This window comes from Eleginops maclovinus, chromosome 1 (assembly GCF_036324505.1).
Source record: "Eleginops maclovinus isolate JMC-PN-2008 ecotype Puerto Natales chromosome 1, JC_Emac_rtc_rv5, whole genome shotgun sequence".
NCBI lineage: Eukaryota > Metazoa > Chordata > Actinopteri > Perciformes > Eleginopidae > Eleginops > Eleginops maclovinus.
Window position 1 is genome coordinate 4,701,207 of NC_086349.1, and position 22,895 is coordinate 4,724,101.

Genomic DNA, 22,895 nt, shown 5'->3' on the forward strand with positions numbered 1-22,895 from the left:
GCACAGTCATTCATGTTAATTTATAGTACAAGAACACCTAGAAGAGACGGTTCGTCACAACTTCTTCAAAATTAAACACATGCATAGGTGTTTATATACAAGCAAATGACGGGATGAATATTACCTTATATAAAACATGCCAGTGGTCAACATAGAAAGTAACTTAAGTGAAAATATTGAAACTGATGTATAGATGCTTTCTCTTTTTTGCTTAAGTTAATGTCTCACCTTTGCTCCATTTAAATTCTTGAAAGCAGGCTTTAACATTCATGATTTTAAAACTTGTTTTGTTTTTTTAAACAGGCTTGCTCACATTTCAAGAACACATGGACAACTTACAAAAAATTGTTTATAAATCTATCCTTATTTACCAAGAATATTTTTGGGGGTAGAGTCCAAACCTTTTTCCGGCATAAATTATCAACACCATTATTCCTTTCCAAAACAGTAACAGCTTTACATTTAAATTGAGTTGTGACATTAATATTGCTCAATATCACAAGCACAATTAACCTTAAGCTTTATTATGATACTGCACTCATTGTAGATTCTTCAATACCAACCAACTTATATTTCTCGTATGCCACAGCTCAACTGTAAAAACATGAATTACCAAGTATTTTGATGTTTTAGGTCTTTAAACATCAGATCAAAATCTTCTGGTTCTAGCTTTTTAATGTGGATATTTGCTGCTATTTTTTAATCTGAATATTTTGGTTTTACTTGGAAAATATGTCAACTTTGACCCTGTGAAAGGTGTGATGGAAAACTTTTGCTTAATTCTGACATTTTATAGAGAAAATGATGACATTTCTTAACCACAGTCAGGGGTCTATAGCCAGAACAAACATGCCTTAAAAACGTTTACCAATCCCCTTGCACTTAAACAAATATTGTGGTGGATTTTCTGCTCAAAAGCAGTTCCCCCAATCAGTTTACAGTGTGTTCAGCTCAGCTATAAAGACCAAACTGGCTTTGGTTTTAAACACAATGGACAAAACGAAGAAACAAACAGATTTTATTGATTTTCCTCAAAACATTTTGTTTTACACAGACCATAAATATGACAGCCAACTACAAGTGAGCATGTGTTAACTCATTTATTCTGTTCAAGCACTTTACTTCTTTGTACAGTGATGTTGTTGGATTTGTTGGTCTAAGGAGCAGGTAGACCGCTGCTGTTCTATCTAGATCTATATATAGACCCAAGCTTTTCCAGCAGCTGGGGGAGGGGGGGCACTTATGACACACACCTGTCAACACATGCAAAAGGCGTGTGCAGCAAATTTCCGCATTACAGCCGTGCCGTCCTGTCACCGGGTACAGCGTCAGCGCAGCATCCTTCTGCATTCACAAGCGAGCTGGGGAAGAGGGTACACTCCCCAGAGCCCCAGCCTCCACCGGGTGCCCTAGCTGTCTGTTGAGGATTGCTTTAAGGATGGAGAAGAGAGGCAGTGAACCGGATGATGAGTAGGGAGGAGAGGGAGTGTGTGAGTGGGGGGTCAGATGCGTTCAGAATGGGGGTTCACAGGGAGGAGGAGGAATGTCCATGAGTCTTTCTGGTTTTACTGCACATTCTCCATCATCTTGAGGAATTCTGGAAAAGAGAAGAGACCGGATTAATGACTTTCACAAATAAAGTGTATCATACAAGCAGCTTTTCCTCAACATCAAGGCAAAACTATTTTGACTTTACAAAATAGGATAAAAATGAAGAAAGTAGCTAACATTGATGTCACTAAAACATCAGTACCAGATTTTTGGAGTCCAACAAAGAAATATAAGACTATTCAAAATTTCGGATGCCTAAGCAGAATCCGCATCAACAAATATTTTATTTATTACAAACATTTAAATAAACAAAAACAATATAAGTGTTTTCTTTTAAATTTAGTATATAATGTAAAGTAAAAGTATTTGTAAAAATAATTAAGAATTCTATAAAATTGTTTAAAAATATTTAAGAATAGAATAATGTGATTAATAAAATCCAAAGTGAAGTTGCTATTCTTTTTCAATTTATTATTGATTATGTGAAAATATAAAACAATTATGGCAAGGGTTTTTATTGAAATTGTAGTATATTGTTTTATATTTATAAAAATATAACAATAATGTTTAGTTTGCAAAAAAAAATTAAATTATAATCATCATCATCAACAACAATGCACGTACCGTCAAAGTCCAGCATGCCGTCGGTGTTTTTGTCTCCATCCTTCATCAGCTCATCAATCTCATCCTCTGAGATGGGCTCGCCGGTGCTGCGGATGATGAGGGCGAACTCCTCTCTGTCGATGTAGCCGTCGCCGTTCCTGCGCAAAAACACACAAATGTAAAGGATTGTGTACACAAACAAATATAACAAACAAAAACGCTACTGTTGAAAATGGGTACAGCATGAACCAGTAAAAGCGTGAACGTACTTGTCGAACACACGGAAGCACTCTGCCAACTCTTCCTCGCTCTTGCCGGCCTGGTCCTCCTTCAGCAGTCTCACCATCATGACCAAGAACTCCTCGAAGTCAATGGTTCCGCTGCCTGAGGGTAATAAAGAAGCCACATGAGTGATCAACAATGGTCAGCCCAAACAAACCCAAACAAAGGCCCGAACAATGTCGTGGTCTTTAATCTAAAACAAAACTCAATTGTCTGTGCAGACGACAAAGTCATGTTGGTTGGGCCTTTGGATCAATATTCTCATTGCGCATCTGCGTGCAAAACTCCCATAACTAACGCCTAATCACATATATTTTGGGTTCAACATAATGCTATATATAGTTTGTTTGTTAAACTAAGAAGCTTTTTTCAACCAACTGTGTTTATTTTATCTGATGTGGAATACTTATAGAGTGTCGGAGAATCTTGTCTGTGCGTAAAACACTCATTGCGCACAATACTACTGCGCCTACTGTGCTGTTTTCAGTGTAACACTTTATTATCGGTCGCTCACCGTCCTCATCGACCTCCTCGATGATCTCATCCAACTCCTCTCTTGTCGGGTTCTGGCCCAGCATCCTCATCACTTGACCCAACTCCTTGGTGCTGATATCACCGCCACCGTCAGTGTCAAACATGTCGAAGGCGGCCTTGAACTCTGCAGGAATAAGAGTGGCTCGTTACTCGGGCATAATCCGCATTGCTTTCTTGGTTGTTCATAACACTTATTGTTCAAATCTACCTCTGTGTGAACATTGGAGTTAACACGTTGTAACCACTGTGGTATCATGCTAATGGAAGTGGAACTGAATGACTAATTTCACCGCGATATATAGAGCTGTGATCATTTAAAACAGCAGGCTTCTTATTATTTGATTAGCAATGTGTTATATTTATGTTATTAAAACCTTTTATGCAACCTTTAAACCCTAATTCACGTTTTATTATAGAATAATACCGCCCTGTTGTCTATCTTAATACAACTGTTTTAATATTTAAGTAATTAATATAATATGAATAAATAATAGATGTAATAGAAAATACTATTCAAATTAACATGTTAACTTCACATTACGCATTTCCTGCAACCCACAGGGAGCAGTTTCTTACGTTACGGATCCCTGGGCAAAGTATTGAAATCAATAAGTAACGCGTTACTGTAGCCTGTACTCACCAGCCAGCATTTCCTCGCTCAGGTAGGAGCGGGCCTCTTGTTGGGCGTCAGTCTGGAAGAAAACAGGAGCCACTCTGTCACTACACCATTCACCACAGGCTCCATTGATCAATATACCACTTAAATATTATCCTATCAAATATGGTTAAACTATGGCGATACAGAGGGGTAATACCAACATTACGCACGAAACAGATCATGCATTGAGTAATGCATGCTATATGCTAGATATATATTTGTTCTTTTTACGTTACTTTTTGATCATCTTTTGTGGTAATAACATGTTGTCATTTGTGCCGCATATCGTGGCCGAGTCTCAAAAGGATTCTTGAGCTTGCCCAAGAGGAGTCTTGGGCTATTTCGGGCTCAACACATTACGCGCGCTGTATATGGCCTGCAGACATTTAATCCTGAGGAATTTGTCGCATAAGCAGAATCTGCACCTTCCCAGCTGACACCCCCCCACGACTTCTTAACTCTGAACCACGATCAGTAAGATTTGCAATAGATTATGATGAAGTTTTAATTGAACAGGAATTATACTTAAATACGCTAAGAAAAAAAATAAAGTCTTTACACCGAAAATATAGTTATCAGAAAAATGTCAATGTTAAGCAAGAGATAAATCTTTTTCAAAAGAATCAAAGATACTTCTTAACACTACGACCATTTATTTTTGACACGTTCACATGCCTTTATTATTCAATTAATCTCCTAATTTACATGCTTTCATTATTTTGGCGTAATAACTACAGCTGCTGGGTTAACAGGACGTGTAGCTCAACGGGCCATTTGCACATAAGATCGGTCTTACCATGTTTGTGGATTAGTTTTTCTCCCCAATTATCCAAGGAAAAAAAGAAAAGTCCAAAGGAGTGGTCAATCCGTGTGCACCCCAACAGAGAGACTAGACGTCAAGTGAAGTTTCTGACACACTTTAAACGGGGCAGCCAGGTCCCGCCCCCTGCCTCTCACAGGCCTACAGAATTAGTATCCTGAACTTTTAGGGTTCTGGGGCTATGGCAAGCCAATCACACTTTGCAGAGGAAAGCTCTCGTTTCTTTAAGTTGCAGGGTTAAGAATGTAATAGAGGTAAATTGGGAGTTTTTGTGATCTGGGTTAAGGTAGAAACTACTGAAAAGAAGCCAAAATGATTGATGAGTAGGACATTTATGTTTATGCTTTAGCAAAGATATGTAGAATGTTACACTGTATATCTTTAGGTTTGTCTAAAATCAGATGACAAGAGGAAGAACTGTAGATTTCTTAGAAAAAAATCATTTAAAAAAAAAGCAAAATACATTTAAAATACAGTAAGAGGTAGTAGGTAAGTTTACCGCCTCTTATTTGGACCCCACGGCAACTTTCGGCGGTGATTTCTTTGAAATAACTAAACCAAAATGTAACCAACATTTAAAAATAAACTATATTTCCCACTATATAAATAACTATATAAATAAAACTTCATATGTTGCTGCTCATCAGAGCTGCTACATCAGCCTTGTAAATAAAGACAGTATAGGGGTAGGCTTAGATTTTAAGATATGTATCTTTTGTGATGATGCCATTTCAATCTAGGCGTGAAACTCAAAACCAGGAGAAAAATGCTATGGAGCTGGACCCCATCTCACCCATCCCCCCCAAATCTGCCTCCCCCTTTAGCCGTGAATAGCAGGCAAATTTTAGGGAGGACAGACTCAACTGGGTGCCCGATCAACAGAACTTGATGCTCCTTATATGGTGGGCGGTTCCTGGAGGGAGGGCCCGAGGTGAGAGGCAGGAGAGGAGGATAGGATGCTGAGGGAGGGGAGCAGCCATGGAGAAAAGGGGAGGGATGTTGCTTTAGAGAAGTGGTGGGGGGCCTGCAGGCTATATACCCAGAAGGGGAGACCTGCGTTTTCCAAAACGGAGAATTAACTCCTGGGTTGTGTGACCACCTCGAGACATGGATTAGCCACTGGGGCCTTTGGTTTCTGTGATGGGGGACATGAAGATCAGGGAGGAAATTGGATTTAAACTAGATAACTAGTCCGGAAAAATTATTGTACGGGAGTGCCTGCATGTATGTCAAAATGCAGGCTAGTTTTACTATACACAGAGTGTAGTTGAACTAAAATGTGTGTGTGTGTGTGTGTGTGTGTGTGTGTGTGTGTGTGTGTGTGTGTGTGTGTGTGTGTGTGTGTGTGTGTGTGTGTGTGTGTGTGTGTGTGTGTGTGTGTGTGTGTGTGTGTGTGTGTGTGCAAAGGTAGGACGTTCTTGGTGGTGCATGAATCAAACTCAGATAAGATAATGCGTGTCAGGCATGCATGGCAGAAGGATTTGCAGAGATGAACAAGGAGAAAGCGGATTTATTTAGAAAGTACAGTACAGGGGGAAGAAGATATCTAGATTTGAGGAGGAGGAGGGGGTTGCTGGTGTAACATTTCTGGAGGAACAGCAGCTGCAAAGGGGGACAGCTGGGTTGAAGGCTAAAGGACGGGCTTCGTCTTAAAAGGTTCTAACGGATATTTATAGAATTCCTCAGCGAGCCCCTGGGTTTCATATGAGAAGGACAAGGGGGGTGGGGGGAAAGGGTGGAGGTATTCACTTGTGTCCATTCTGACGTCTCAGGAACTTAATTGCAAAGGTTTTTCGTTCGTGTTTACAGTTGGCTCTGAGCTGATTCCCATCATTTGTGTTCTCTCTGAGGAAGGGGGTCACCAAGGAATGTCGAGCTGGAGTCATTACTGGACGTTCTCCATCATCTTTAGAAACTCTGGGGAGGAAAAGAGGGCCACAGTCAGTCGTATAACCAACATGAAGTGTGTGGAGTCAAATAATGGGGAACACGTGATTCTAATACATAAAAGTCATACAACATGACACTCCATGTCTTCTTGTTTCAGATGTAAACGTTTAAAAATAAGAACTAATATTTCTACTTCATAGGCTCACAGATTCAAGGATCATTGTCTTATGCTAATGCCTCATTTGTACTTCAATGTGTTTAATTATATAAGAAACTGTAAGAACTCTCTCTCATTATCAAACATCAAGAATCCGACAACAACTGCCAGAAAGTCAGAACATAAATACATGCAACACTAATCGCAAGGACAAGACACAGGTGGGGAGGGCCCCAGGTGAACAGAATCAGGTTATCAAACAGGAAGGAAAACACGGAGACAGGAAGTAAAACAGACATGACACAGGGAGTGAACACTTCAAAATAAAACAGGAGAACACGTACAGATTGTGTGTATAAAGTGTAGCTCTGTTCAAATCCATGTTTTGTATGGAATCCAGTATTGTTTTTGATTCTGCCTTTTAACAGAGAAATTATATTAAGATTGATGTTTCCCTAAATAAGTGGGGAAACTTAAGTTAAATGGTTTTACTAATAGACTTTAAAGGTCAACATGCCTCTGAATAATATGCCGGTTGTATTTATATTGAAGTAACAGTGTCATAGTCTGTAGGATTTGAGTGGATATTTTTGTAGACATAAAATACAATATTCCTTTGGCTTTAAGCTATAGGTAGGGCGTTTTACGCTTTTATGTAACGTGAGGGTGAAAGAAAACATGCCTGGAAAGGGAGGGGTAAGTGGAAGGGTATTCAGCTGGTTGTAACCTGCAACATCACCACTAGATGTCACTAGAACCAACACATTGCTACTTTGAGAAATCTTAGTCCACTATTATTTTTAGGAACTATACATTTTCTTTCTTACCAAAAGTTAGAAGAGAAGATAAAAGATTGATAGCATTAAAGGCACACACATGTAATAAAACATTTTTTTGAATCTTCTGTCTTTTTTCCGTTATTTCGATTTTCAATATTATGTTGTCGTAATTTCTTTTGTTGTAACATTTTGACGATTAGCCTACTTTCTTCAAAAATACTGAGACCACTCCAATACTTGACCATCAAATCAGCAGTGGGTTATTTTAGATTACGTAAACTACATATATTAGATGGAAATCACAATTAATATTGAACAGACATATTTACTGTATTCTTGTTCCTAAAACACTCTAACAACTAAAATGTTGCTTGTGGCTCTGAAAGTCCAGTCATCTCTTTAGGATGTGTAGAAATAAACAGGATTATATATAGCTATATATAGCTTAACCTTACCATCAAAATCAATCTTTCCATCTTTGTTAGTGTCTGCTTCACCAAACATCTCATCAATATCTTCCTCCACGACTGGCTCTCCGGTGAGATGGAGAATATCTCCAAACTCCTCCCTATCCACAAATCCATCTCCGTTCCTGAGGATGAAAAGGATTATTGAATCACAGTTATGAAAATTAATCTCTCACCTTCTTTCTTTCTCACATAACCACACACTGGACATGTTCATTCAAAATCCAGGCCAATTTCCATCAATATGTACATTTATAGTAGCCATGACGGTGGCCTTTGGTTGAACTAGAGTCCACCAAAGCTGTTTTTTCTGATACAATGGTGATACTTCAGGGTTTTTAAATGCCAGATTATAACCAGATATAACAGATATAAGTATTTTATAAATAAATGCATGGTATAAAAGCCCTTCCGATAGGGATCCTTTACATTTGGTTGCTAAAGAACTGTGGCCAATGTAGTAAGAGGGGCAATTAGCAGTTGAATAAAGTCAGTGCTCTATTGTGTAAAAATCTGTCATTGTGTCAATCTTTCCGAAAACCTTCTTCTGTACTGCAATTTTCTTGTTAAAAGCCAATGTTGCAGTATATCTGTTATAAGCTAATCTTGGCTAATGTGTTAGCCCAGATGAATTAATAATGTTGCTGTTGAATTTGTTAGCAGACAGTTGCTAACAGTATCTAATGATCGAGCAGAGAAGAAACAACATTGAGATTCATTCTGAAATGAGTGTCTGGCAAGTTGATGCATTTCATCCCATTTTTCTTTTTAGCTAACTTTTCAGTCTCCATGAACATGAATTAGCATGTAGGTATTTTTGCTACTTTTGATCTGTCTGTGCTTTAATTCTACGCTCCTAAAAACCCTCGGTTCACTATCGTTCGGACAAAGTTAGCCACTAGCTGGTAAAAACTTAACAACTTGCAGCGAAAAAGCCAGATATTTCTACCAGGAGTTGAAGGAGACCAAAACTAGAGTGAAAAGATAGTATTTATTGTACGGCGGACTAACATTCGTATGTCATGTCGTCACCAGAAACACATCTCTAAATGAATGATTATGTTGCTCTGTAACTACTGAACATGTTTGGCATGTTTTATATTTTGTAATAGTTATTGAAAGTTTAAGGTTTAAGAATCACTTTTCTTTACCACTGTATAATGGCAAATATCAAACAATGGAACGTATCAGTGCCAAAAATAAAAGGGCTAAGAATATTTTGAAAGTGTATCTCGTTTGGTTGTATATTTATCTAATGCATTGTAAATGATACAACAAAAGGTATCTTAAAACAAAGGCCTTATTCTAAAATATTCCTCTTTAATGGTACATGTTGCATTTGTATTTGTCTTTCTGTGTTGCGTGTCTCACTTGTCAAAGATACGGAAGCATTCTGAAAGCTCTTCTTCACTCTTTCCAGCCTGGTCCTCCTTTAGCTGTTGCACCATCATGACCAAGAACTCCTCGAAGTCGATTGTACCACTGCCTGAAGAGAGTGAGGGCAGAACAAAAAAATGAGATGTGACAGGAAGGAAGCCCCACATAAACTGCAACCTGAGTTTTGTTTGTTTCTTTTAAATAATCCTCCATATCATCCATTCATGTGTATCACATTCTAGGAACTTAGAAATGAGGTGCAAAGCCTCACTAAAAAACAGCTGAATGACATCTTCTGTATCTCTGAAAGAACTCTTGTAATAAATAATCTGTGTTACATTGCAAAAGACATGAGACAATCATTATTTAGTGGAAAATATATGACTGTTAATTCAAATCCGATGGCATTTAACCGTCAGATATTAATTGCTATTGAGTTGCATTATGCAAAAATTAGGATCCAATGGTTTTATTTCTTGACTAATCTTGGGACTATACATTTATTTTTCAATCTGTCTCTCAAAAGTCATCCAATAAATACAATACATAACACGATGTACGATGAGTGAATAAAAGGCAATTCAACATTTTCTGGACAAAAAAAGCACATCGCTAAATCCCTTTGCAATAACATTGTATATCGGCTGTCTTTTTTCTATTTGTTGGTCACACAATGATCTCACCATCCTCATCCACCTCCTCAATGATGGCATCCAACTCCTCCCTCGATGGATTCTGGCCCAACATCCTCATCACTTGACCCAACTCCTTGGTGCTGATATCACCGCCACCGTCAGTGTCGAACATGTCGAAGGCGGCCTTGAACTCTGGTCAAGAGAAGGAAACAGTTGGAATCTAGACAATTTGACAACAAACTATTTTGGGATCTTCTGCTTGAATAGAAATAATATAATACCAGCTAAGAAGGACTTCCTCACTGTAGGCTAGTGAATGTGCTGAAGTTTATTTTATGTATTACTAAATATAAAGGGACCAAAAAACAAAACAGTTTAGGATAAATAAGGTACACCTTATTTTATCTTATCTTATATTCAATAACCTATCCCTAACCCTACTTAAATTAAGCAGATAAGTTAAAATAGGTTGATATTGACTTTATTTCCTGAGTAAAATTACTGTTTTCGTGGAACCATCCTTCTTTCCTCATAAAAATCCTTCTTACTGCAACTTTTTCACTCATTATACTAAGTCATCTAACCTCCCCCTTTAACCCCCGACATGATTCCATCCATCTTCTCCCGCTTTTCCGTCAGGGTCGCGGAGGTAACAGCTCCAGCAGAGAGCCCCAAACTTTCCTTTCCCTGGCCACATCAACCAGCTCTGACTGGGGGATTCTAAGGCGCTCCCAGGCCAGCGAAGAGATATAATCCCTCCACCTGGTCCTAGGTCTACCCCTCGGTCTCTTCCCAGCTGGACGTGCCTGGAACACCTCCCTAGTGAGGCGCCCAGGTGGCATCCTCACTAGGTGCCCGAACCACCTCAACTGGCTCTTTTCAACGCGAAGGAGCAGCGGTTTTACTCCGAGTCCCTCCCGGATGACTGCACTTCTCACCTTATCCCTAAGGGAGATGCCAGCCACCCTGCATAGAAATCCCATTTCGGCCGCTTTTGTATACGCAATCTCGTTCTTTTAGTCATGACCCATCCTTCATGACCATAGGTGAGGGTAGGAACGAAGATGGCCCGGTAGACAGAGAGCTTTGCCTTCTGGCTCAGCTCTTTTCGTCACAACAGTGCGGTAAAGTGACTGCAGTATCGCTCCCGCTGGACAGTCCATCGGTTTCCTGCTGAGAACCATGGCCTCAGATTTGGAGGGGCTGATCCTCATCCCAGCCGCTTCACACTCGACCGCGAACCGATCCAGTGAGTGCTGAAGGTCACGGACCGATGAAGCCATTAGGACCACATCATCTGCAAAAAGCAGAGGTGCAATCCTTAGCCGACCGAACTGCAGACCCCCTCCCCCACGACTACGCCTCGAAATCCTGTCCATGAATATCACAAACAGGATTGGTGACAAAGCGCAGCCCTGGCGGAGGCCAACCCTCACCGAAAATCGGTCCGACGTGCTACCGAGAACACGGACACAGCTCTCGCTTTGAGAGTACAGAGATTGGATGGCCCTGAGTAGAGACCCACTCACCCCATACTCCCGCAGCACCTCCCACAGTATCTCCCTGGGAACCTGGTCATACGCCTTTCCAAATCCACAAAGCACATGTAGACCGGATGAGCGTACTCCCAGGCCCCCTCCTGGATCCTTGCGAGAGTGAAAAGCTGGTCTGTCGTTCCACGACCAGGACGAAAACCGCATTGTTCCTCTGCAATCTGAGGTTCGACAATTGGCCTGACCCTCCTTTCCAGCACCTTAGAGTAAACTTTCCCGGGGAGGCTGAGTAATGTGATACCTCTGTAATTGGCACACACCCTCTGATCCCCCTTTTTAAAAAGCGGAACCACCACCCCGGTCTGCCACTCCTTCAGTACTGTTTCCGACTTCCACGCAATGTTGATGAGACGTGTCAACCATGACAGTCCCTCAACACCCAGAGCCTTCAGCATTTCTGGGCGGATCTCATCCACCCCCGGGGCTTTGCCACTGTGGAGCTGTTTAACTACCTCAGTGACTTCCCCCCGTGAGATTGGAGTTGATCCCCCTTCATACTCCAGCTCCACCTCTAACATAGAGGGCGGAGTTGTCGGATTCAGGAGTTCCTCAAAGTGTTCCTTCCACCGCCCTAACACAGTTGAGGTCAACAGCGTCCCATCCTTACTGTACACAGCTTGGATGGTTCCTTGCTTCCCCCTCCTGACAGTGGCGCGGGAACCTCTTTTTGACCAGGGGTGCTGAATAAGAAAAAAATAAGGAATGTCCAACGATTTCTCCACCTATAAATGTTTTGAATTTTGACTGCTAAATACGTAATTTTAGCGCGGTGTACGGTTGAGGGTGAGACGTTTTAGAAATGTCCTTTGCAGCCACAAATTTCAATATTCTACACTCAGATAACATATGCAGGCATATGTCATCAACCATAGGCCTAGGCACATTAACTTTTTTTTTTACGATAGTTTTACGATAGGATTCTTTATAATTTAACTGATGTTTATTAGCCTACTTTGGTCAAAGTCAGACAGTTAGTTAGCTGACTAGCACAACTTAGATCTAACGTTACCTGGAGTAGAATCTGATGTCTGCGTCGGAGCCAGCAAACCACTGCGCCAATATCTCGCTGGACCTTTATTTTACTGTGCACGTAACTCCCGTATTTCCTTTCTCAGATCCTCTACTTCTTTGGACAGGTCTTCCGTAGCTGATGCATACATGTCCAGTGCAGACGGTTCAGGGACTTAATACAAAAAGTTAATGTGTAGCCTAGTGTCATGCAGACGCATTGTTGTTTAAAAAGTAGCCTAACGTTACAGTAAAAATACAGAGTCGGAAGTACGTCACAAAGCTTAATGCAAGTAGCGAATTACCAATTGTGCCCAATAGATGGCACTCTAATACAAAAAACGGCTTGTCATTCATGCTCATCAGCTAGCCTAATGTGTATCATTCATGTCTACTAAGACCATGATAAATACAATTGTCTTGATCTTCATCGTTTTGACAGCTCACCAGTCTCTTGTCTGCACTGTCAGTTACCTTTATGACCTTTACATTCTAAACATTTTAAATTAAAACAGTCTCTTAATCTTGTGTCTCTCAATATTGTGTTGTAAATAAGTATAATAGCCCATTAGGCCTACTCCCTCATGGACACTGCATTTCTATTGCATTGCATATTATATTACATGTAAATAACAGTATATGAAGGAAATGTTGGGGAAATGATGATTCAATTAAACAAATAGTTGTTTCAAGTTTGCTACAAATACTTTTATTAAGAGTTAATAACTAGCTCTTGAATGGTATATAGCCAGCCAATGGTATGTAACCATATTTATAACAACACACCCCAGCTGATCTGAGATGAGAGCCAACTGAGTGAAACATTAACAAGTAGTAGCTATTCAGTACAACATTTTGGTGTAGGCAGCAGTAAAATTCATTGAACACTAAAAAAACAATAACAATACAATTTGACATCATAACTAAGTGGCAGCACATAGGTATGCATCAAAATCATTTGCAATAGAGGTATGCTATATAGAGTGATGAGAGCCAACTGAGTAAAAAATTAACAAGTAGCTATTCAGTACATTTGGTGTAGGCAGCAGTAAAATCCATTGAACACTAAAATATTTACAATTTGACATTTTAACTAAGTGGCAGCACAAAGGTATGCATCAAAATCATTTGCAATAGAGGTATGCTATATAGAGGTATTCATAGTGCAAAAAGCATATATAAACACACAATAAAGACATCAATGACAAAACTATACATTGCATATCAAACTGATTGGTGGGAGACAACTTGGTGGGACTCAGCTTACTTTTAATTGATGATACCAAAGGTGGCCTTGCGTTCTGCTGTGTTTTGAACAAAGGCTTTCATCAAAGGTTGAATGTCCAACATATCTAAAGTTTCCTGATGGACGTGCAACAAAGCCAGGTGTGTGAGCCTTTTTTGAGTCATCGTACTCCTCAACCATGTTTTTAGCCGCCTGAGTGTGGAGAACGACCTTTCAGAAGAGGCAACAGACACAGGCAGCGAGAGACAAAGTTCCATGAACTTTTCCACTTCATTCATCAATTCTCTAGTTTGAGGATGCAGTTTGCCCAAAAACTCTGCGATGTCTGTAGATGTTCGGAGCCCTTTGTCTTTGGTAAGACTACCCAACAGTGTGAGCTGCATGTGCAAGCGAGACTGGTCTATCTGGGTAGGGAGATGGGGGGCAATGTCATCCAGACCTGAATAAAGTCCACTGGCAGCATCAGTGATAGTTTTCTCTCTCTTGGCTGCTGTTTTCATCCCAGGCTGGTCAAAGCGACGGTCTAGCTCTGATGTTACAATATCCACAGCCTCAAAGAACTCCCGCTGCCACTGTTGGTGTCCTGTGCGTGGTGCGATGTCTTCCGCTACCTGTGTGTTTCTCAGACGAGCTGGAGTTTTGCTGGTTCTGGGTGGATGGGGCATTTTCAAGTTATACTGTGCTGCACACATTTCCACTTTTCTGATCAGGTCTTTCACACATGTATCTTCTCTCAGTGCACACATTTGTTTTTTAAGTACACTGACACACTCCAAGGCACCCCCAACATTCGCCTTCTTGTGCTGGAGTACTTTGGCCACTTCTTCACATGGCTCAAAAAGGGCCTCACAGCTGACAAGGCCAAAGTAGGTCTTCCCCTTCGTTGCTTGTATGTAAAGACCAGCCAACTTAGCACGTGATTCACCTCTCATCGATTTGTCTTGCTGCAGCACTTTAATTGTCTCTAAAACCACACCATATGAACAACACACGCGTTTGATAGCCTTTGTGCGTACAGCCCACCTTGTTGGGCACAGTGACAGCAGGTTGCAGACAACGTCATCACCTCCAAAACATGACTGAAAGATTGCCTTGCGCTTTGCTGATTCTCCTATTATCACAGAAAGATTCTGAACAAATGTGAGTGTGTCAGCGACTAGTTGTACCTCCCTTGCAGCCTCTTGCAATATTAAATCCAATGCATGGTTGGCACAGTGAACGTATAGTGCACCAGGACATTGTTCTTTAAGTTTTGCCTGGACACCCGCAAAGCGGCCAGACATATTGCTGGCGCCGTCAAAGCAAAAGCCTTGAAGACGATCCATGGGCAAGTTAAGACGAATAAAAAAGTCTCGGATGCATGAGAAGAGTGTGTCTGCAGTGGAATCCGGCGCATTATAGAATCCAAGAAAAACATTATTAACAGAAAGATCTTTCCCCACGTACTGTAAGCTGCATGAAAACTGTTCATTGGAACTTACGTCGGTGGTTCCATCGGCCGTAAGTCCAAAGAAAGCGCTTCCTCTAGCATCTGACACAATGTGTCTCTGCACAGCGTGTGCCAGAATTTCCAAAATCTCGTTCTGGATTGTGTCAGACATCCAGTTGTCTCTGCGCCGCATCCAATCACGTACTTTGGGATTGTCGTACGTTCTCTCCAACATCATCTGCCAGAGCACGCCATCCCGATGGTTATGCCCCCTCAATGGAATTCCTTCACGAGCAAGTAGCCTAATAGATCTAAACAGCAGCTCCAGTACAGTACTCGCTACTTTCTGTTCATTTGCTGCATGTTCGGATATCATTGCGGATATCGGCTTTTGGTTCAGAGATGCCAGCATTCTCACCGACTCCAGGTGAAGGTCAGAGACGTCATGAATGGCAAATTTGGTTGTAGCTTTGCGCCAGTTCGTGAATCCTCCACTGATGAATGAACTCTTTCCCTCTGAATGGCGGAACCCCTTCTCTTTGGCTTTGCAGCACACAAAGCACAGCACATAATCCTTATCGGTAACATAGTGTAGCCATTGCCACTTTGAAATCCAGCTTGGCTGGAAAGACCTTTCAAAGGTTTCTGTCCCGAACCTCCTTCCAGGATAACTGAAGTCACTTAGCTGACATGGCTTTTCGAATCTTTCTACGTTGCTGGTGCTAGATGCTAAGACTGTGCTGCTACCGTTAGCGGAGTTGCTTGCTACCGTTATTGACTCTGGCTCTTCATCTGCTGCTGCCCCAACAGAGTTTGCGATGGACGAGGAAACATCAACATCAACATCAGGTGAGAGCTTGCTAATTTTAGCGCGTTTGAAAAAATCGTGTATTCTTATTTGCGACATACTTACTTCCAGCTAACTAGCCTGCTTGCTTTCACTCAGTAAGTCATGTCATGAGAGGTCACTCACGACCGTCACGTTCACCTCTACAAGTCAATTTTATTTTTAGCAGCCTATATTCGAACCTATCCATATCCCTTTTTTGCTATTTGCCTCATCATTTGATATACGAAAATATAAAGCGAATTAGTAATTTATTTTATTTTTTTAATTAAAAAAAAAAAAAATCCAGCGCCTGCCAACAGGGGGTGCTGAGGGGTGCTGAGGGTGAAACAGGGGGTGCTGCAGCACCCTCAGCACCCCCCTTCCCGCGCCACTGCCTCCTGAGGTGTCGGACGGTTTTCCAGAACAACTTTGGTGCCGACCGAAAGTCCTTCTCCATGGCTTCTCCGAACTTCTTCCGCTGCTTTGCCTCAGCCACGGCTGAGGCTGCTGCCCTTCGGGCCCGTCGATACCTTGCAACTGCGTCAGGAGTACCCAGGGATAACATATCCCGGAAGGCCTCCTTCTTCAGTCGGACGGCTTCCCTGACCACCGGTGTCCACCAGGAGGTTCGAGGGTTACCGCCCCTTGAGGCACCTAAGACCTTGAGACCACAGCTCCCCGCTGCAGCTTCGGCAATGAAGGCTTTGAACACCGCCCACTCTGGTTCAATGTCCCCAGCCTCCACAGGGATGCCTGAAAAGCTCAACCGGAGGCGTGAGTTGAAGGCCTCCTGGACTTGGGACTCCTCCAGACATTCCCAGTTCACCCGCACCACACGTTTGGGCTTACCAGGTCTGTCCAGAGGCTTCCCCTGCCACTCGACCCAACTCACCACCAGATGGTGATCAGTTGACAACTCCGCCCCTCTCTTCACCCGAGTGTCCAAAATATGCGGCCTCAGGTCCGATGATACGATAACAAAATCGATCATGGACCTTCTGCCTAGGGTGCTCTGGTACCACGTACACTTATGAGCATCCTTATGTTCGAACATGGTGTTTGTTATGGCCAATCCACAACTAGCACAGAAGTCCAGTAACAAACCACCACTCCGGTTCAGATCAGGGGGGCCGTTCCTCCCTATCACGCCCCTCCAAGTGTCTCCATCATTGCCCACGTGTGCGTTTGGTGCATAAGCACACACAACAGTCAGAGTTTTCCCCCCCCATAACCCGCAGGCATAGGGAGGCGACCCTCTCGTCCACTGGGGTAAACTCCAACAAAGCGGCACTCAACCGGGGGCTTGTGAGTATCCCCACACCCGCTCGGCGCCTCACACCTTGGGCAACTCCGGAGAAGAATGGAGTCCAACCCCTATCAAGAAGTAAGGTTCCAGAGTCGACGGCCGGGCTCCGTGGCAAGCCCGGTCACCAGACGCTTCTGGGCCTGGCTCCAGAAGGGGACCCCGGGCTTCCTCCGGGCCGGGTATCCTCGCTTTCACGTGTGTTTTTCATGAGGTCTTTTGAACCAATCTTAGTCTGGCCCCTTACCTGAGACCAATTTGCCTTGGGAGACCCTACCAGGAACCCAAGGTTCCAGACAACACAGCCCCCAGGTTCATCGGGGCACACAAACCTCTCCACCACGATAAGGTGCTGGTTCTCCCGACATAATTATTTCTGCCTAAAGGTAGCCCTGCATGTGTAAAACCGATGCTAGACACGCTGGTGGAGCGCCATAGTTTGTCGCATAGAGCCACCAACCAAGTTGCCATATTAGACAAATTGGGAGTGGGAATACCCTGGTAATTTATTTTAAAACCAGATTCAATGTAAAACATAAAAACCGTATGATGTGTAATCAGTGGAGAACCTCATAAAGTGTAATATGCTTAGTGATTTATGTAGCGCTAAGAAACAGAGGGACTGACCTGCAATCATCTCCTCCGTCAGGAAGGACCGTGCATCGCTCTGGGCGTCAGTGGGCTGAAGAGAATCAAAAAAAGTGAATAGAGGAATGAGGTTTGAACAGAGAGGAAACGTTTTCCATACAAGTCATTACCAAAACAGGATGTAAGGAGTAATTGGGAGGATAGTATTAGCTTCATCAACACTAAAACAATCACACATTTGATATTCAACAGGTGTCAACCACACCAATGGTTATTAGCTCCCTGTGGTCTGACATCCAGTCAGTCTGAGTGTCACCGCTGAAGGGTTCCAGCTGAAGCACAGCTGGTTTCATCTGTATGTTTTACCTTACTTACTACAACTACCATAATGTGCATTACTGGTGACCAACTTTCAACTCATATTAACGCATTTTAGACTTTCTTTAAGTCTTTATCCACCTGACACACAACTTTTATCCAGACTTGTCCATAACAGCCAAACATCACACAAATTGATTTGTCGTATTGATTGAAATGAATGGAAGGTAAACGTACACACTGGTCACTCTACTTGCTTATAGTTAAGCCTTGTTTCTCTATCGAGCTAGAGGAAACTACATCAGAAACCTTGTGCTTGAGACAGAAGTATCATGGACAAAGTGAGAGCCAAGGGCTGGAAATAGCTTTTTGTCAGGTAAGAATCCATGTTTAGTCCTATGCCAGCTGTCTGGTCTTGTTGAATGATTCTTAAAGGGGAACAAACACCAATGAAATGAAAAAGTGTCTCAACATTTGGGACCTTTGTTTAATTGGCAAGACATATGAGATGACAGAATGTTAAGGGGTTTTCTTACTGAAACTGCTTTTAAAGAGGAACATCCCCTTGATTAAGTATAAAAATAAGTTATTCAAATTTACCCTGGATCTACTCCAAAGACAATAAATGGGAAATAGATTTCAAGGATCTACAGAATGTGTGTTTCCTTTTCATACCCAATTATCCCCCTACCTCTACTGTATTTTACTCCGTTCTGAACACGTCCCTTTCACTGAGAACATTCCCCTGGCTACTCTTTTTGGCATCTATAAAATCTCCCACAATCCATTTGTCCTTGGAGCAATTCCACACTGTATCCTCTGTATCCTCCTGTAATTTCAGTTTTAGCATTCTTGTGAGAGAGTTGTTGATGTTTACTGATATTTTTAGACCAAAGGAATAACATGTATGCATTTTGAAGTTCCCCTTTTAATCTCTGCTATCCTGCCAGATCCCACAGTTGTTCTCCGGCTCTTACCAGCTGTCCAGTTAGTTCTTATATCCAGAAGTAATGCCTGATGCCATCACAACTATATACGTTGCAATGCAGGTCAGACATCCAATAGGAGTCGTTCTCTGCTAGCTTAGGGTTAACGCTGCTATGGTGGTATTGCTCTTTAATTGTTATAACTTCCCCTGTTCCATGGTAATTCAGAAGGATGGTAAATTATTTCTGTCTTTCCTTGTTTGCTAGACAGAACCTCATCACATAAGGATGCTTATTAGCTTTCTATGTGGCTATTTTTAAGGTGATACTTGGGAGAGGATTAGAAAGGGATTTTCTCAAGGTGAATGCCCTAAATTAGGACACTCAGAAAAGGCAGCAGAACTTCTCACTTGACTCAGCTGTGTGCTTTCTATCTTTGGTGACCCCAATCTAAATATCAAGCAGAATCACATCAGTCTGCTAACAAACAAAGAGGAGTTACAAAAGTTTAAGAGAAGCAGGTTAGCAGATTGGAATATAGATGTATCTGTCGTCTGTAAAAAAAAAAAAAGATCATGAAGAAATAAACAACAAAAGCACTCGCCCCAAATTTCCCCCCAAAATGAAAAAATTCCAGGAGATTAAACGCCTCTTGTATTGAAATCCAGCTGACAATCCAGCTGTGCCGCAGTGGAGGACCCATTCTTTTGTGAGTGCTTTTGGTAATAATCTCCATCTTCTGCCATCTGCCGCTTACAGTATCCTCATGAGTTGAAAACAAAATAAAATCCTCAAAGATTCATCATTCATCGTTTCCCTTTTACTCTCCTCTCAAATTTCGCTTTCTTACCATGGCGGCTGGCTGTGCTGGACAATAGATACCAGTAAACACGACAGACGTCTGGGAAAAAGAGTCTCCTTACTACAAGGTTCAGGTGGCTTTACTCCCCTTTTATAAGTACTGTCTCATCTCCCTTCACGTTCACAGAAAATGATCAGGATTGGGCAAGAGACCCACTCCTAAAACAAGCGACAGCCAATCAAAACTAACTTTACTTTGTGTCCTGTTACAATCTCCTGATGGACATCCCCTTATGTGGCAAGCTCGCCAATCCCCCATATTTAGATAACAGACAAGCCTGGTGACATTTATAAAAAAAGAAAACACAGTGCAGGCATCAGGCAACTGGAGGTTATTTTGGCAGCGGATCAACTGAGCATCTCACTGCAGATGATTTTAAACTAGATTTCCCATACTACACAAGAACAGGAAACACACACACACACACACACACACACACACACACACACACACACACACACACACACACACACACACACACACACACACACACAGGGATTAACACCTCCCAGCAGTGTCCCATCTATCCGCCTGTCTCCCTGTTCTGGCTGCCGCAGACTTGCCCTTGCACTTATGACATCTGTAACTTAAGAGGCGTGTAAATGGACCTCACACAGCTGTATCCTATCTGTCACTATTTTACCTATTAGTATCTCATCCCATTGACAAGTAAACAAACAAAACCCCTTTCATAAAGCCACAAACAGGCGACCAATAATTAACACGTCAATCAATTGCATTGGCTTCATAGAGAGCAGAAGTGAAACTGGAACTTTCCAGTAGTGTTCCAGAAGACAAGGAGGTGTTTGTCTGTTTGGCCATTTTCCCTTGTGTCTGTCTGTCAGAAGGACTACAGCATTGGCTAAGTAATAATCAATTCAATCCAAAACATGGATGGCTGGATACTCAAATCATTTTAACTTCTGTTTACATTGGTACATAGGGTAATGCTTTTTTAGCTATTTATGCTAGGCGGCCTTTAGCTACCCCACTTGCTATTAGCCCCAGACTTTTCCCCTGTTAAGATCTTCACAAAAGAGAAAAGTGGCGTTGAGAGGCGGCGGTTAGCTCAGACATGTCTGTAGAATCAGCAGGACCGATTGTAAAGAACAGTTTGCCAAAGTGTAATTGTACTCAGCTAAGTCCTCCCGCTAGCATGCTAACATGTTCACAAAGACATTGCTAATTTGCTATTATTTAAAGCAGGTATTGTTTAGATAGTTCACCATCCTAGTTAAGTATGTTAGTGTAACGTGCAAGGTGTTAGGGCTTCAAAGATAGCTCTGTCTAACAAAATACTCAGGAACTTTGTGCTTTCTGGAGCGTCAAAGACAGCGCCTCCGTTTATTCACGTAAAGTCGCACACCTATTCTCTAGAACCACCAGTGCATGCTCAAACATGCTCACCTTAGATTAGCACTGAACACAAAGCACAATTGAAGCTGTTATAAGTTTTTAAGGTATTCCATTTCCATTTTAGAATTGATCGTACTGAATGGGAAGTTAGAGGAACGCCAATGTTGTTGCAAATCTTGATGAGGGAAACATGGATGTCTGAGACAAAAGTTGTTTAGGTACTAAAAAACCAAAGTGATGGACTGACAGCTTAGTGTATGGCCACAAAAGAAAACACAATTAAAAGAATAAATAAAAAGTTGTGTTTTTTCTAGCCCAGATGTAATCTAATTTCAGATGCTCAGCTTCAAGCACCATTTCCCACTTCAACCCCCCCAGACAGACAGTCAATCTAGGAGTCCCTGCTGTTGTTGGTGTACACTCTGGAATTTTAAGCACTAAGGCTCTGCAATTTCTCCATTCTTTTAGTGGAAATCTATTTTTGCCCAGAGGACTGTCTCATTTGCATGGAAACCAGAGAAGGTGGGGTTGTTCATTACTAATACCAGACCTATATCTTGAGATCATAAAGCATGCGCACAAGATATCCAATTAAAACATTAAAAAAAAAAAAAAAAACATAAATTGGAGCCACTTAGACATGGGAGTTAGAGGTCTGAGGCTGATTAGCAGGGGTGGAAATAAATGTAGGGGCACCAGCTATGTGGGGGCACCATTAGCATTTAAGGCACCCTAGAGGGCACTTTATAATGTTAGATATACCATAAGGGCATCCAAGAAGGCAGTATTGCACAAATAAGGTTATCCAGTCTTTCAGTACTAAATAGATGAAAATAAATAATCTACCATCAGGTCCAGGGTGGCTAACCTTTATCAAAATGCCAATGTAATAAAACAAAGATGATTTTGAATGATCTTGATCCAAATGTAACAAAAGAAATAGGAATATTATTTCTTTGTTTTATTAAAAAGTATTTCATTCAGGAAAGGAAAAAATAATTGATTCTTGTTTCCAAATATCTTAATGGGCATATAATGTCTATCACACGTCTTTTACACCACTATACAGTGGTGGAACTACTCAGATTCTTTACCTATATGTAAAAGTAGAATAACTATGGTCTTGAAATACTTCATTACAAGTAAAGCCCTGAGTTCAAAATGTTAATTGAGTATTTATAGTAAAAGTATATTTAAAACAAAACAAGGCATTGCACTTTGCAGATTAATAGAGTAGAATTAAACAATTCTAAAAATATAAACATCTCAAAATAGAAATAGAAATAAACCAGCGCTAGAGAGTAACAAATAATATGTACAGTTAATGGTTTTGATTGCATGCCACACACTCTTGTGTGAAAGAATATTTAATTGAATATCTAGTTATAAATGATTTGTTCCTGTGAAACCATTTCACACAATCTCCCATGGTTGGGTTTCGCAGAACTGGAATAGGGGTTTGATATGTGATTATAAGAACACCTGAGGCACTGAAACTGTGGTACAAGTGTTAAAAACGTTATTTAATCTGGTCAATACTCATCTGATTTTGGCCTTCTACTTTAACAAACAAGGCAAAAACACTAACCACTCAGTAAAGGAGCTTTAGCATTTTTCTTGTAATAACTTTTCTGCTCACCTAAACATCCAGCCCCCCTCCTCAACTTCTCTTTCCTGCCCTGTCTCATTATATCCATCAGCCTCAACACTTTTTCTCCACTCTT

The 22,895-nt window shown here is 41.5% G+C and overlaps 2 protein-coding genes across 2 annotated transcripts; both read right to left on the reverse strand.

Annotated features, from left to right (window-relative positions):
- Window positions 1–1,002: 1,002 nt before the first annotated feature.
- Window positions 1,003–4,565, reverse strand: tnnc2.2 (troponin C2, fast skeletal type, tandem duplicate 2). The gene is made up of 6 exons (XM_063890799.1): window positions 4,425–4,565; window positions 3,611–3,662; window positions 2,951–3,094; window positions 2,424–2,538; window positions 2,176–2,312; window positions 1,003–1,597 (listed from the first exon to the last, which is right to left on the reverse strand). The coding sequence occupies exons 1-6, from the start codon at window positions 4,425–4,427 to the stop codon at window positions 1,566–1,568; spliced, it is 483 nt and encodes a 160-aa protein (XP_063746869.1). The 5' UTR covers window positions 4,428–4,565; the 3' UTR covers window positions 1,003–1,565.
- Window positions 4,566–5,940: 1,375 nt separating this feature from the next.
- On the reverse strand, window positions 5,941–19,984 carry LOC134870490 (troponin C, skeletal muscle-like). The gene is made up of 6 exons (XM_063892676.1): window positions 19,804–19,984; window positions 17,749–17,803; window positions 9,802–9,945; window positions 9,113–9,227; window positions 7,730–7,866; window positions 5,941–6,365 (listed from the first exon to the last, which is right to left on the reverse strand). Exons 1-6 carry the CDS (start codon window positions 19,804–19,806, stop codon window positions 6,334–6,336), a joined length of 486 nt encoding a protein of 161 aa, XP_063748746.1. The 5' UTR covers window positions 19,807–19,984; the 3' UTR covers window positions 5,941–6,333.
- Window positions 19,985–22,895: the final 2,911 nt, after the last annotated feature.